At 50.0% G+C, this 16,335-nt stretch overlaps 1 protein-coding gene across 2 annotated transcripts in view; it reads right to left on the bottom strand.

The window, feature by feature from the left end:
- RNASEH1 (ribonuclease H1) overlaps positions 1-16,335 on the bottom strand; it is a 797,310-nt gene that overhangs the window by 390,599 nt on the left and 390,376 nt on the right. For both annotated transcript variants that reach the window (XM_078647871.1, XM_078647872.1), the window contains exon 6: positions 15,030-15,114. In XM_078647871.1, coding sequence (XP_078503997.1) covers positions 15,030-15,114 — 85 coding nt within the window. The remainder of the gene's footprint in view (positions 1-15,029; positions 15,115-16,335) is intronic.

The raw sequence follows: 16,335 nt of genomic DNA, 5'->3' as shown, positions 1-16,335 counted from the left end.
AAAGTTAAGGGGTCTGGTGAAAAATAAATGTGTCTCCTTAAAACAAAAACAACTATCACAATTTGTAGATTCTACGAAGAAGCTGCTGCTGCCACTGACATGCAAACCAAAGTCGAATTCTACTAAAGACAGCTTCAGCCTTCCATCTTCCTTAGGTTGGTAAATTGAATGCCATCACGTTCGACAGTAGTACTACCTGTTATTTATGTAGTTGAGAGACCACAAAAGCGTGGTAGGAAAGGCTTTGTAAAAATAAAAATCGAGACCTTTGGCACTGGAATGCCTGCCGCCATTGTCCCGGCTGCTTACTGCAGACAGCGTGCTTTGCTTACATTCAAACACGTCGTGACTGCAGTAATAGAAAGTCAATAAAGTAAATAGTGCTCAAAGACTAAAATGAAGGCGGTGTTATATAGCTGCAAGAGCACTGTCTGAACAGAGGAGAGGCAGCTCCATGTGTGTACTGTGGGGTGCGACATTTCTGTCCCCTGCTCTTGCTGGCTGCTATCAGATGCACTGTGTACATAAACACAGCGTGGTGAAAGCAAACATGTCTGCCCAAAGAAATATTTCCCTCCAATAAATAACTGTGCTGTTTGCTGGGATCCCAAATAATATTTGCCTGCAACCTACACTGTGACGTACGGCTCTTTTACTGCTAAACCACAATACGTTGTTTTTTTTAAACACTTAGTCATGTTCAGGAATGAAAAGATTTTATCGTGAGCTACTTCATGCCGCAGAGCAGGGGCACCCTAGCAGAAAGTGTGGTGGCATTTCATGTAAAGCACTCCGAGGCTTTTTGCAGGGGGTGGCGAGCTGTGCAGACGGAGCCTTCCGTGGCAGATTGTGAGGGCAGCGCACATGCAGGTGAAAAGTTCTCCGAGCACCGCCCTGTCCAGTGTGACTCCATAACTTGAGGACGCCGGGGGTAGTCCCCGCAGAGGCGTCAGCTGCCTGCGCTCTGGCTGAGCCTGGAAGTGGTCCAAGCTTCTGTGTGAGGAGACGGCTTGAAAAGTGCTTTTGTGTAAATGGTAAAAACTTACGGACAGCGGATTGCGTGCCGGGGGAGAAGAAGTGCAACACGGCGCTGGAGCACAGGAAGTCCAGCGAGGGCCGGGAGTCCAGGAGCAGCGACCGCCGGCCAGCCCTGCACCCAGCAGCCGTCGGAGGCGGCGAGCGTCCACTGACGTCGCCATCATCATGGGTCTGTGGCGAGCGGCGGAGACGTCGCCGTGAGCATGCACATCGCCATCTCCGACACGCTTTTCGCAGCGAGCCCTAACCAGAGAGACAGGAGATTGGGAACGCGCGCGCGGCCGGCTCCGATCGCTTTCCTGAGCGTGCCAGTCTCCTGTCTCCTGGGAAGCAGACCCGGCAACTATAGTATCGCGCCTGCGCGATGCGCATATGGCTTTGCCATATGCATCGCAGGCGCGAGACCTAATGATTACAGTGTACAGCCAAGACTGTGAAAGCCTAACGAGAACAGGCGGCGGGGCCTCGCACGCCCCCTCTACGCCCCACACCTCCGCCTTCTGCGAACCATGAGGTAAAATATACAATCCATACAATACATACTATTGCATTGAAAATGCAATAGGTCTCGCCTTTGATCAAGTTAAAGCCATTTGCTTTGCTGATGGTATTGTATAGCAAAGCAAATGGCTTTAACTTAATGAAAGGCGAGACCTATTGCATTTGTAATGTTTCCCTGCAAGAACGGTTTATTTCACAGCTGCTGCGAGTATGCAGTTTGGCTGTTTTACCTCAAGTAGAGAGGGTGAAAAAAGCTGCTTTCCTTCTCAGAGTCAGGGCGGGCAATGAGAGAGCCGAGGGACATGAGACAGCACGACCAGCGCACCCCTTTACTATTTCAACTTGTCCGCTCCACAGACTGAAGCAGGGCGGGCCGGGGAGGAGCTGCTCCTTGATCTTTAGTGAGGTCTGTTCTGAGAGCAGTGGGGGCCAGGCCAGTGGCAAGGGTTGGAATACAGGGAGCTGATTACTTGTGACAGCAGCAGTTAAGTTCATCACAAGAAAACAATGACAGAACGTGTATTAGTTTTGCAAAGTACTGACTGATTGAGAGGAGGGAGAGACATCAGAGAGAGTGGGGTGAAGGAGCAGGAGAGGGAGACAGGAGACTGAAAACAAACAAGGCTGAGGGCGCCTCACTACTAGAAACTTAAAGGTGACAGAAAGACCTCAGAGCTGCCCTTCTCCCCGGAGACCAGAGCCAGTCCACGGCCGGGGGAGCTGCAAAGAGCAGGACAGGCACAGGCAGCAGTGCCCCTGCTCTGAAGCAGGCTGCGGCACAGCTCTGGCTCCCTCTTGTCCACCTGGCCGTGCTGAAGCCTGCTGACTGATTGGAGGGGGCGGGGGGGAGGTGAGCACAGAAAGTGAGACTGTGCATGTGAAACAGACATGGCTGGGGCCCCACAGGCATGCGGGATAGACTCGGGTCGGGATAACAGGCATGGAGGGATGACACGGTCATGCCTGCTTGACTGGGGATGGGTAATAATATAAGCATGGATGGCGTAGCACCGGTATGCAAAATATACCGGGCGACAGAGTAACTAACAAAGGGATGCAGAATAGTGAATATGCTACTTACCAGTATGCATCTGTTCTTGGCATGTAGGGCTGCTAACATTCATATCTATTGCATAGATCGCCGCCTAGTGTTGGGTCCGGATGATTGCACATTGTTGTCCTGGAAGAGTCTTCGAAGTATCACGAGATAGGTGGCTCCTCCCCTGGACTACAGTGCACATGGGCATCGACTCCATCCCCAGATTGATTTTAGCCATTGTGTCAGAGATGGAGTGAAATACTGTAAATGATGTCCATGCTAATGATTGAATGCAAGAAAATATCTGCAGCCGCTACGGGCACCGGGGAGGAGGGCGGGCAATATGAATGTTAGCAGCCCTACATGCCAAGAACAGATGCATACTGGTAAGTAGCATATTCAGTTCGAGGCATGTGGGCTGCTAAATTCATATCTATTTCATAGAATACATAGCAGTCCCTCCATCAACGGCGGCTGCCCGTGCCAGCTGCAGAAGTCTGAAAAAGAGTTTTGAGAACAGCCTGTCCTACAGCTGCCTGCTGTTTGGAATGCACATCTACACAGTAATGTTTTCGATCCCCGGCACCAGGTTAGCCCAGCACCTTGTGACTCTGGGCAATAGCTCGCTTAATCTTCCCGACGGCCCCCAGCGCCTAGAGACCCTTACGGGTGATTGTGCGCTTTACAAATGTGGATTATTATTATTATTAATGTTTGGTAAACGTGTGTGGTGTAGACCACGTGGCTGCTCTACAAATGTCCTCCAAAGGAATGTTCCCCAGGAAAGCCATGGAGGCTCCCAACTTGCGTGTGGAGTGTGCTCTTGGGGGGATCGTTAAAGTACGTTTAGCCTTTTGGTAACAAGTCTGAATACATTTAACGATCCACCTGGCTATTCCTGCTTTGGAAATAGGGTTGCCTTTGTGCTGGGCTGAGAAGGCAACAAAAAGTTGCTGTGTTTTCCTAAATTGTTGTGTTCTGTCAATGTAGTACATCAATGCCCTTTTTACGTCCAATGTATGGAGCATTCTCTCCGCTACAGTCTGTGGGTTTTGAAAGAATGCGGGCAGTTCAATAGTCTGATTGACATGAAACTGTGACACCACCTTTGGAAGGAACTTGGGGTTGGTGCGGAGCACTACCCTGTTTGAATGATTTTGTATAAATGGCTCTTGTATTGTGAGCGCCTGCAGCTCACTAACACGCCTGAGAGATGTAACAGCAATGAGAAAAGCCACTTTCCATGTCAAGAACTGAATCTCACACGAATGTAGAGGCTCAAAAGGTGGGCCCATCAGTCTAGTGAGAACCACATTGAGGTTCCACACAGGAGCTGGTGGTGTTCTGGGAGGAATGGCTCGCTTCAGTCCCTCCAGGAAGGCTTTAATGGCAGGCACCCTGAAAACAGAGAGATGCTGCCTGTTCTGGAGATAAGCTGCTATGGCAGATAAGTGTATCCGAATGGAAGCGTAAGCTAGATTGCATTTGTAAAGATGTAACAAATAGCAGATGATGTTAGGAATTGATGCATCTAGCGGGTTAATGTGATGATCTGTACAGTAAATGACAAACCGCTTCCACTTTGCAGCATAGCAAGCTCTGGTAGTGGGCTTCCTTGCCTCTCTGATAATGTCCATGCATTCTGGAGGCAGGTTGAGGTAGCCAAATTCTAAGACCTCAGGAGCCAGATCGCCAGATTGAGCTGTTGCGGATCTGGATGCTGAATGTCTCCATGGTTCTGCGTCAAGAGCCTGGGTGTGAGATGCAGCCTTTGATGCGGTACCACGGAAAGGTCTAGAAACATGGTGTACCATGGTTGGCGTGCCCACGTTGGAGCAACCAGGATGAGTGTTATCGAGTGTTGCTTTAGCTTTCTTGCCACCAGCGGAGTGAGAGGTGCTGGGGGAAAAGCGTACGCAAATCTGCCTGACCAGTTCATCCATATCGCATTGCCCTGCGACTGTGGGTGAGGGAACCTGGCGGCAAAGCTTTGGCATTTTGCGTTTTCCCTTGTGGCAAACAGGTCTATCTCTGGATGACCCCACTGCTGGAAGTACGGGTGGAGCACTGACGGATGTATCTCCCACTCGTGCATTTGATGGCTGTACCTGCTGAGCAGATCCGCCATCTGATTGTCCTTGCCCGGGAGGTGTTCCGCCATGAGGAAGATGTTCCTTTGAATGGCCCACTTCCACATGCTCTGAGCCAGATGAGACAGCTGTGGAGAGTGCGTCCCCCCCTGCTTCTGGATGTAGTACATGGCTGTCATGTTGTCCGTCCGGATCAACACGACTTTGTTGCACAGATGTACTTTGAAGGATTTGAGCGCCATCAAGATTGCCAGCAACTCTAGATAGTTGATGTGCATCTTCTGTTGCTGCGTCGACCACAGTCCCTGCACCGTGTAGTGGAGCACATGAGCTCCCCATCCTTGGAGAGAGGCGTCCGTCGTCATGATGACTTGCGGCACAGGCTCCTGGAACGGTCGGCCCTTGCAAAGGTTGTGTGGAGTCCACCAATGCAGAGAGTTGTATGCCCGACCGGTCACCAACACTAGGTCTGTCAGTTGTCCTTGAGCCTGTGTCCACTGATTCGCCAAGCATTCTTGGAGCGGACGCATATGCAACCGTGTGTGCGGGACTATGAAGATGCAGGAGGCCATCATGCCTATCAACTGCATGAACACTCTCGCTGGTAGTGAGTGTTGCGGTCCGAACCTTTGGATGAGCGACTGAATGTTGTCGATCCTCACCGGGTTTGGCTGCGCCATAGCAGTTAGGATATTTATCGTCGCGCCCAGGTACTGCCGCTCATGGGCTGGCTGAAGGTGCGACTTGGGGTAGTTTAGTGAGAACCCCAGACTGTGAAGGAGGTGAATGGTGTGAGACATGTCTGCGGCGCACTGCCGTTCCGACTTTGCTTGACCGAGCCAGTCGTCTAGGTAAGGGTAGACATGTATGTTTTGTCTCCTGAGGTGCGCCGCTACCGTCGCCAGACACTTCGTGAACACTCTGGGGGCAGTGGTCACTCCGAAGGGTAGGACTTTGAACTGGTAATGCCTGTTTTGTATGGTGAAACTGAGGTACTTTTTGTGGGATGGGTGGAGTGGTATGTGAAAATAAGCATCCTTGAGGTCCAAGGTTGCTAGGAAGTCCCCTTGGTTCAACAATGGAAGAATTTGCTGCAGTGTTAGCATGTGAAAATGTTCTGAGAGGATGTACAGGTTGAGAGGGCGTAGATCCAGAATGGGTCTGAGGGAACCGTCCTTTTTTGGGATGAGGAAGTACAGGGAATAAACCCCTGTTCCCTCCTCCTCCACCGGTACGAGCTCTATTGCGCCTTTTTGCAGCATCACAAGAACCTCTTGCTGCAATAAGTGCAAGTGCTCTGCTGACATAGGACGGTGTCTTGGGGGTATGTTGGGTGGAGTGGATGTCAACTCCAAACAGTAACCAAACTGGATAAGTTTCCTTACCCACCTGTCTGTGGTGATGGCCGTCCAGACTGGCAGGAACTGCTGGAGTCTCCCACCCCGACAGGTGTGGGATGGTCGGGGGGCAGTGACAGAGAGTCACTGTTTGTTGGTAGCAGAGGAACGGGAATTGTTGTTGCCTCTGCCTCTGCCCTTGGCACTGTTTCCTCTGTAACCCCCTCCACCCTGTTTGGGGTACGAGGACTGCGCGCCACCTCTAGTGAATTGCGTCTGCTGTGCCAAGTGTCCTCTGTTAACACCACGGGTACTTGAGCGACGAAAAGTGCTCCCTCTGAATTGCTGTGACTGAAGCGCCCCCATGGATTTAGCTGTCTCATTGTCTTTTTTGATCTTCTCGAGGGTGTTGTCAACGTCTGGGCCAAACAGTCTGTCAGGATTAACGGGCTGGTTGAGTATAGTTGTCTGTATGTCAGGCTTGAACCCTGAGATGCGAAGCCATGCTTGACGCCTCAACATCACACTAGTGTTAATCGCTCTCGCTGCTGTATCCGCAACATCAAGCGCACATTTGATCGCAGCGTTTGAAATGAGCTTGCCCTCCTGTATTAGCATCTCAGCTGCCTCCTTAAACTCGTCTGGAAGGTGTTGTAGGAGTTGCTCTAGGGTGTCGTAATGCGCCCTATCATATCGTGCCAACAGGGCCTGTGTGTTAGATATGCGCCAGATATTGGCTGCCTGTGCAGCCACCCGTTTCCCCGATGCCTCCAGCACTTTTGACTCTTTGTCTGGGGGAGGAGCTTCACCCGTTGTCTGCGAGTTCGCCCTCTTGCGGGCATTGGAGACCACCAAAGAGTCCAGAGGCAGATGGCCCCGTATATATGCTGGGTCCCCAGGTGCCGGTCTGTATTTTTTCTCTATTCTCGGGTTTACCACCCTTGCTCTTGTGGGTTCCTTGAAGATGTCAGTGGCATGCTTTAGGACCCCTTTCAGCATTGGAAGTGTTTTCACAGTTTTTTCTGCTGCAGAGAAAGTGTCAAACAAAAAGTCCTCTTCCACAGGGTCGGCATGCATGTCCACCTTATGGTTGGCAGCCGCTCTTTCAATCAAGGCATTAAATGCCGCTGAGTCTTCAGTTGGAGATGTCCTTACACCATAGACCTGTGGGTCCTGTACCACCTGCTGGTCCCCCTGGTCACCAGTGTCCACCCATGAGTCCTGTTGTTCATCAGGGTCATTGTTATCTGGAAAGTTGTACTCCTCATCTTGGTCACCTTCATCTTCCCCTGAGGCATGGGGTGAAGGTGTTTGACTCCTCCTAGGTTGTGGATGAATAGGTTCAACAAGGGCAGGAATGTCTTTTGCCGGCCTTTTCTTCTTTAGAGGTATGACAAACGATTCCAATGGCTGGGAAGTAATTTTCCGCTTATAGAGCGTTAACTTCCCCGTGTCGGTGTCGATATACTGCTCAGACAGCTCTCCTGACGCTTGTTGTCGACCAAAACGTCCACTTAGCATCGAATGCTCCGAACCTCCAGAGTCCTTTGGCACCGACCGGGGTGCAAAGGCCTTGGGCGCCACCTTCGGCTGTAGAGTGGCGGCGTAGAAGTCTTTTTCGGTGCCTCCACCGATTGTGGATCCGACCGCTTTTGATTCGTCGACGTCAAACTCTTCTCCCGTATTCTCTTGAGGGAGTCCGAGACTTGCCTAGTGAAAGAAGCGGAGGGTTTGGTTGGCGCGACCGATGACCTCTGTCCGCCACCATGGGAAGACCCCAGCGTCGACGAGTTGTCCTCGGTCTCCGGAGGCACAGACGCACCCTCGACCGCAGCGGTCCGGGCTACCTTTCTGGCCTTAGGCGCCGACGCCGTTGGCTTTGGATCGGCAGTTTTTTGTTTCTGCGTAGGGGCTCCGGACCTCGGCTCGGGGCCCTTCGCTGACTGCGCTTCGACCGGGCGTTTGCCTGTAGGCGTGGTAGTCGTGTCTGGAGGCGGGTCGACAGTCTTCCTCGACTTCGATTGAGCCACCATGCGCAACACGTGCTCGACGACCTTCTTCGAGGTTGGCTCCTTGACCACCTTAGGTAGTGTAGCCGGCTCGACAGCCTTCTTCGGCTTCGGAGCCACTGAAGTCGACGGCGTCGATGGCGTAGCAGGCGTCTTCAGTTTCGATGGCGCGTCGGCCATCTTTGTTGTTGTCGAATCCGATGGTTTTGGTTTCGATATGCTCAATGGCGGCTCCGCTGGTGTGTCCGTAGCCGGGCCAGAAGGCGGGGCCGAGGATTGCGGTGTAGGGGCGTGGGTAAGGCCGAGTGGCGATCCCGTGACCTGAGCCTGAGTCATTGTACTTTCGGGGCATAGCTCATCCTCCGAGCTATCTTCCGGGGCCCCATAAACTTCCTCGACGTCCCCTACCTCCTCAACGTTTTCCTGTAGGTCCTGGCCCTCTACGGGTTCTCCGGAATCGGCCTCGACCTCCGTCGATGGTGGTGAAATCTGCAGATGATGGCTTTGGCCTTCTGCCTCAGGGTCGTCGAAGATGTCTACCGGTGCCGGAGCCGCTCGCCGGGCGCCGAAGCTTGAGCGTCTTCTTCGACCTGAACTTCGAACAGGCCATACAGTTGTCCTCGTTGTGGTCCGGCGAGAGGCACTTGTTGCATACAGGATGCACGTCGATGTGTGGGTTCTTCGAACCGCACACAGAGCAAAATTTGAACGGGCTCCGTTCCATCGTAGTATCGTCGGGGTCTTGCTGCGACGACAGGGCCTCGATGTCCGAAGAGTTACTCGTCTCGTCAGAAGACCGACTCGAAGAGTCGGAAGAAACACGAGACCGAACGCGAACAATACCGACGAGGTAACGAAGGCCTTTTGGCCTTAAAGAAGTTGTTTTATCGATTCCGAACAGGAGATGTCGAAATCACATCCGAACCCAATGGCGGAAAAAAAACAATCTGGGGATGGAGTCGATGCCCATGCGCACTGTAGTCCAGGGGAGGAGCCACCTATCTCGTGATACTTCGAAGACTCTTCCAGGACAACAATGTGCAATCATCCGGACCCAACACTAGGCGGCGATCTATGCAATAGATATGAATTTAGCAGCCCAAATGCCTCGAACACAGTGGATTAACAGAGGCAAGGCTGGAGTAACAGAGTTACAAAGGGCATGTGGAATACCCTGGATTAGGGGTATTACAGGTATTCAGTGCAGGCTTGGTATGCAGTAACTTGTGCATGCATGATATATTGCTCTTAACACATGCACGCAGGTAATACTTTACAGCATGATGGCTCAATGGCCCAGAGACAGACCATGTCGGGGATGGGTCGATTACAGAGGATTCGGGGAATGTAGGCCAATTTAATAAGCAGACGGAACTGCCGTCTGGGTGGCTAAATCGGACAGATGGAGAGTAAAACATAGGAACAGGAGGGTGGGTCGGACAGAGGTCCTGAATCAGCGTGGGGTCTGGAAATGTGGGTGAAGCACAGACACGCAGAGTACTCTGGTGTTCCAGGGTGTGGGAGTACATTTGGGATCTGGGGCAAGGGGGCCACGGTGCAGTGCAGACACGTAATCTAGCGCATGGGTCAGACCCCGACGTGCAGCGCATGCACGGGGCTTGGGACACTTTCTTTAACTAGAAATGCAGGGTATCCGTGGCCCTGCGAGAGTGGGCCAGCCTCAGGCTTGAGTTCAGAGGTCTCCGGGCACTTCCTGGCGCACTCACCTGGCTCGTTGACGGGGGCGGGCTCGTCCCGTAGCGTCTGTAGGAGATGTAAGTACTGCTGTAGCCCATCTCGTAGGGCTTGGCCGGGTAGGGAACGGAGCTCAGACCGCCGGGGTGGTACTGGTAGGAGGCCAGCTGCCCAAACGGGGGAGCCACCGCCCTCACAGTGCTGCTGGTTGGTGTAGTAGCTGCTGTCCATGGCAGTAGACACCAGTAGCGTGGGCAGCTCCTGCGGCTTGTGAAGGCTGTGGTAGTTGCTGGAGTGCATGCCCAAAACTAGGCTGTGAAAGATGCAGGTCATCGCTGGGCTTGCGCACAGAGGCGGCGGCAGCGCTCATGGGCGGTGGGGAGCGCACTGAGTCCTGAGGAGTGATCAAAGGCGGGCTGCAGCGGGCATGTTCGCCCCAGGGGAAGTAGAGGGCTAGAAGAGGCAAAACGGTCTGGGCGGTGCGATCACTAGAGGGCTGCAGACATTAGTCTGCCTGCGGGACTCTGTCAGAGAAACACAGAGTAGAAAACTAGCACAGTGTGCCTAGCGTGAGCCGCGCTTATTAAAGTTAAATAAACATAAAACGTCGGTGTTCGCCCCCCCCGTTACTCTCCCTCCAACCCCGGTATCACTTGAACCCCCTACACCGCTCTCCATTCACTCCTCGCCATCCTTGCCTTCATCACGACCGCCCTCCCTTTCTCTCGATATCCCCTCCAACCTGCCTGTCCACTGCGTCACCCCCACCAAGAGCCCCAAGTTGTCTCCGACCCCCCCGGGCTATGGCAGCCGAGTCTGTACCTGGGCAGCTTCGCAGGGCCTTCCTCACAGCATCGAACACAGACAGCGGGCGGGCGGGAGGAAGGAAGGAGGCACGGACAGTGGGCGGGCGGGAGGGAGAAGGCAGGACAACGGGATCGAACACAGACAGTGGGCGGGCGGGAGGAAGGAGGCACGGACAGTGGGCGGGCGGGAGGGAGAAGGCAGGACAACGGGATCGAACACAGACAGTGGGCAGGCGGGAGGGAGGAGGCACGGACAGTGGGCGGGCGGGAGGGAGAAGGCAGGACGGGACTTAAAAAGAGTCAGAAACGCCCACGATTCGCGTTCTGACCGGGAAAAAGTGATTGACAACAATGTCTTCCAATGGCTAGCCTCCATTTATGGAGCTAGCCAATGGAAGAAGGGGCGTGTTCAAGTCCCCCATACTGTTCTGACACTAGATTTCGCCTGCTCGACACGCTGCTTGCGCAGCTTTCGACAGGCGAAACCTAAAAAGGAGGAACTTCCCACAACCACATAGTCTAAAATAGATTCTCCACTATAGGTTTTGCAAGTAAAAGTTGCCGGTGTGTCAGAAGGAAATCTTCCATTTACTATAATGCCATCAACCTTCATTAATTCATCAGCAAACAATTGCCCTCTCTTAGTTCTTATATTTTGTGGAAAGCGAGCTTGTGGAATCTGCATGGATTCTTCTTTTTCTTTATTTCAGAATCTAGACAAAGTACAGTTAGTGAATTTACAATTCAGATCTCCTACCAGAACTATATGAGAGGGAAGTTCTACATCATTAGCCTTTTTTAATGAAGGAAAAGACAGCCTTTAAGAGAACACCATAAGAGGCATCTGGAGGAATATAGGCATTTATTAACATTAGTGGTGGACTTTTTACATTACTATTAAGATTATACAGCCTTACTGCCAGAAAAAGATTACTAGGATCTTTATAGTAATCATAATTCCATTTTATCTTCTTAGACAGAAGGTAAGCCACCCCTCCATTTGCATGTCCCCTCCTGGACGAGGTTGCTTTACAATCTAAAGTGAGATAATCCCTACATATCAGTTCCTCTGTGCACCAGGTCTCCTGAAGACAGATCACGTTTGCATCTAACGTACTTAAATATAGTAACTTCTCCCTATTATTCTTTATTCCTGCAGCATTCCAGGATATCATTTTTAGATAATTGCTTGACGGATGGCTCTTGTAGAGGTTTACTGTTACACCTGCTCGATAGTACACTAGGTAACCAATTCCATTTTGGACTCTCTTCGTTAGAGTTCCATTTAAAAGAAAGGGGAGGGCATTCTTCAAGTTTCACTTGTCTAACATTTTTATTAACACAAAGACCAAATAATTGACTTTTTCCTTTCCACAGCATGCTTGAAATATCCTTGTTACGTCAGGGATTTGATTTAGTTTTAGCACAGGTCCTACACACAAGCAATTGACCCGACCCAAGTTTTCTTGCCGTCATTTTTATTTAAGGCCTGCTCAAAAACAAAATTTGCATAAGGAACCAGTCTCAACTATATTTGTTGTAGACTCATTCTCATATATTTGTTGTAGGCTTGTTGTAGGCTTATTACAGTTACAGTCCTTTTAATGTCAAGATGCAACATCAGTGGACTGTATATGAAGAGGAACCGTCCACAAATGAATATGCAGTACATTATGTGTTAGTTGCTGTTTCCTGCCCTTAATTAGTTACCACGGAACCTCTAGTAGTTGCCAATACCTAATGCCACAGAAGTCTTTTTATATACTCCAATATACACTTCCAGTAGCCACTCACCTCTTACTTTTTTTGTTAATAATACGGCGATGAGAACACCCGCTTCAAACGGGGCAACAAACCACAGCAGAGGGCCAACAGCAAACAACGTTCACCCGTACTGGCATCTCTTCAGGCCCCTGGTTCGCCACAGGAAAAAGACAAGCTGTATACATCCAGTATAACCCTTTCTTGTCGAAAATCTCGAAGAGCAGAGGAACGGCAGAAAAAACGCGGTGAGCAGGGAAGCGTCCTAGTTGTCCTCGCTCACTGCAACCAGCCAGCCAGCCGGCTAGCGGTCAACTCGAAAAACACAGAATCAGGATCGGTGTCAGGATGCAACGAGTAGTGCTGGAAAACCGGTCAATGCCAGAGACTCCGGATACTTTCCCTGCACCCAGTCAAAGCGTGTTCTACTTGTATCCTTGATTTCGTTTTTCCTTTTAGTTTAATTCAATTAGTCCAACTAGAGTTCTATTAGAGCTACCTTATCTCCTGTTTCCGTTGAGACTCTGATACTAATCAGCTTCTCCATAGGTACTGCCAACTGCACAGACAGAGAGCAAGGGGCAGAAAATGGGGGGAGGGCAACAAGCAGTCTCCGCTTGCACCACTAGCCCACAAGTCACCTTTCACTCTCCCTCTCACTGTCCTTGTGTAGTGCTCCTGCGCTGCGATTTTCTCCAGTACTGCACCAGCACTACAACGAGCCGACCCCTTACCCACTTGCCACAGATGTCCTTTCACCTGCTTCTCTCCAGCTCCTGCTTCCCACCAGCTGGCCGACTAAACCGGCTGCGTGTGCCAGCTGCAACCTGTCTCCGCTCATGGGCCGCCGGAAGGTGAAGCTGGAGCTGCAGAAAAGTTGTCCCTAGCGAGGAGAGAGAAGCGGGTGCGGCACGGCCACCTCGTGGGGCATCTGCAAGCCGTACCAAGTCCTAGTGTTAGGACCTCCAGGTCGCTCTGGGATGCTTAAACCGTCTGCTGCAACCTGGCTCAGCCACAGTTTCAACGCCGAGCACCACGGACCGCGTTCCGAGCACCGAGCTCCAACAAACAGCTCTCCACAGATTTCCGTAACAACCAGAGGTGCTATCATGATACTCAATTAAACATTCACAATCATTACGGTTACGCCATAAAGCATGCATCAGGAATAAACCTTGTGTTTGTGTATTCTTTCATGGGTTTGATATCAAAGTTGCAATGCTAAAAGCAGCCCTAGATGGCATCACATTAAAAAAGCATTGCATTGCAACCATATGGTCAGCCCCAGGAGAGCATAACAACATTAACATTACATTTGTGCATTTTCATGCCTTCCAGGACTAATTAAATGTTACCATACACATAGCCTCTAAAGGCCTAAACACTCCCAGCTTTAGAGCAAAAGCTCTAGCCATGGAAAAGCTTGAAAAGAAATTGAAATCCAAGGGATGTGATAATTTTTGAGTCCTCCCAAACTTATGGTGAGGACTCCAAAAGCGCATTTAAAGGAACAGCTGTGTTGTGCTGACTTTGTATGTGGCGTTCCCGTCGTCCTGGGACCACCACAAGCAGAGATATGTGCCAAAAATTTTACAGGGCGAATTCCTGAGAAAGCAGTGAATATGGTAAGAACGGCTCACTCTCCCGCTGCGATGGGGAGAGCTGCATGAGTTTTGTTCCTTTGTTTTTTTTTTTTTTTTGCAGCCTCGTGCCATGCTTTGTTTAGTGTCCGGGTATATGAGAAAAGTTAGCAGATGAGATAGCATCTGACATTTGATCTCGGTCTTCAGTTGTCATGCGCTTTGTGAGGTGCACACGCACGGCGGGCTCAGGTAACGTTGAAAGGGGTGAGAGAGCCAGGAGCAGAACACAGGAAGTAGCAATTGTATAGGAAAGCAGTCAGCAGATGAAACAGCGTTTGACATTTGATCTCGGTGTTTGAACGCACAGCAAATGTGACAAGATAACAAGATTTACAGCCCTGTTTACAGCAGAGCCAGGCAAACCACGAGCTCTTCTCTCAAATGCTCCAAATTAAGGGGAAGGTGAAAAGTTGTTTCAATAACAGATGCTAAAATGGCAGCTAAGGAAGGATAGTAGTATTAGGTCCATGCTCTCGGGGAGGGCTTAACACTGGAAGAGGTATGATGCATGCATGCCATGGACAAATGGGGAGTAAGAATATCAGAGCGACAATGGACCCAGCAAGTAGGAAGCTAATGGGCGGGCTGAAGCCCACAAAGTAGACGCAACATGCCTCTACGAGACAGCAAAAGTGCTGACTAGCAGAGACCTGAAAATGTGAATGACACAACAGACCAATGGACTAATAGGTCTGGCCAAAACATCTACAAGAAAGCATATTATACATATGGTTTTAATAAAGCCAAACAGTCTTAGCTATCATCAGACCTAAAAAGCTGTTCCAGTTTCTCCAGGGGCAGGAGAGGCTGCAGCTTTAGGCTATAGCACACAGATCATACAATATCGACTTAGCAAATAAACACCCAAAGGGGAGCATTGAATGATGGAATTATGATTATTATGCACAAAACGCCTCATCATTGAAAATAAAACAACTTTAAGCACAAATATGAATTACAAACTAGAGTTATGGATTTTATGCTTAAATGTTTACCCACATGAACTACCAGTCATTACCATTCCTTATAGTACATGAAATGTACAATATTTTGAGTCAATACATTTCATAAATACCATCAGAAAGATTTGGATTGTATAAATGAACTCACCATTAATGGTGAATTTACTATCCGTGTACAGGACAAGCTTGCTGATGTTTTGACTCTTTGCCTGTTCTATTGCTCTGCAAGCAGCCTATAAAGAATAAATAATGGAAAGCAGTAAGACATGTTACATAAGTTCTGGGTGAGGTGCTATACACAAAGTAACAATATCACAAAATGGGAAACTGGTTAAATAACAAACAAACTGACATGGTCAAGGTAAGTGTGCTGATGCAAAATAACAAGCTACTTACTTTCAGTAATGATATTTCTGGTGGATACCATAGCTAGCTGTAGATTCCTTACCAGTGGTAAATAATCCTAAAGCGCCAGATTGGATCCAGAAACTTTCAGAGCAATTCTCCTGCATGCCACTCGTCGAATTGTTTGGCTCTGCACTGAGATATTGTTCCACTTCGGTAGTCACAAGAGGAGCTACCTATAAGCGGCCTCCATGTGCACTGACATCCATTGCTTTCTAGGCTGCCGGAGCCCTGAGGCACAGAGCATATCAGCAAATTGGCATGGCCATTGTGCAGATCTCTAGATTGGGACCTTTTTTGGCGTTGAAGTAAATAATGCACAGAACAGGGAGGAGAGAGTGTCAGTGAGGAATCTGCAATTAGAGAATCAACCAGAATGTTTGCTACAGAAGGTAAGTAACTTATTTTCTTGATGGATACTTCTAACCACAGATTCCCCATCTTGTGAGCAGATACCAAAGCAGTACCTCCCAAGGTCCTGTATGAGCCATCTGGCATGCAGCACTATCATGGTGTAGGAAGCCAGGAATCCCAGCAGATTCAGTGACATCCACACAGAGATCCAGTAGACAGGCTGAAACATCCGAATAATAGCCCAATTTTCCTGCACTCTCCGTTTGAGGGGAAAGGCAGGAAACCATACCAGAATGGCTCACATTAAAGACTTGGATGAAAAGTAGCATCTGCAAATTCAGGTGTGACTTCACCTTGTTATAGTGAACTCTTAACAATGTTAGAAGGTTAGCCATCATCTGGAGGTTGTTCACAACATTCTGTGGCTAGTCAGACTACAACAGCCAGTAATCAAGGTAGGGAGAGACCGGTACCCTTAACCACTGTAGATGTGGTGCGACCATCGCCATCACTTCACTGAAAACCCAAAGGGTACTGGTGATGGCAAAGGGGAGCACAGGAAACTGAAAATGAATCTGGCTCACTGTGAATTGCAGGTAGCTGGTAGGGGCATGTAGGATTTGTGATTCACTAAGCATCAGCGGCTGAGCTGTTCCGCCCTGGCATCTAAAGATCCAGCCAGGTGGTTCACCAAC

The sequence above is a fragment of the Lissotriton helveticus genome, chromosome 6 (genome assembly GCF_964261635.1).
Source record: "Lissotriton helveticus chromosome 6, aLisHel1.1, whole genome shotgun sequence".
In the NCBI taxonomy this organism is placed as follows: domain Eukaryota; kingdom Metazoa; phylum Chordata; class Amphibia; order Caudata; family Salamandridae; genus Lissotriton; species Lissotriton helveticus.
Note: the sequence above shows the minus strand (reverse complement) of the source record. Positions and strands in the feature narration are given on the sequence as shown.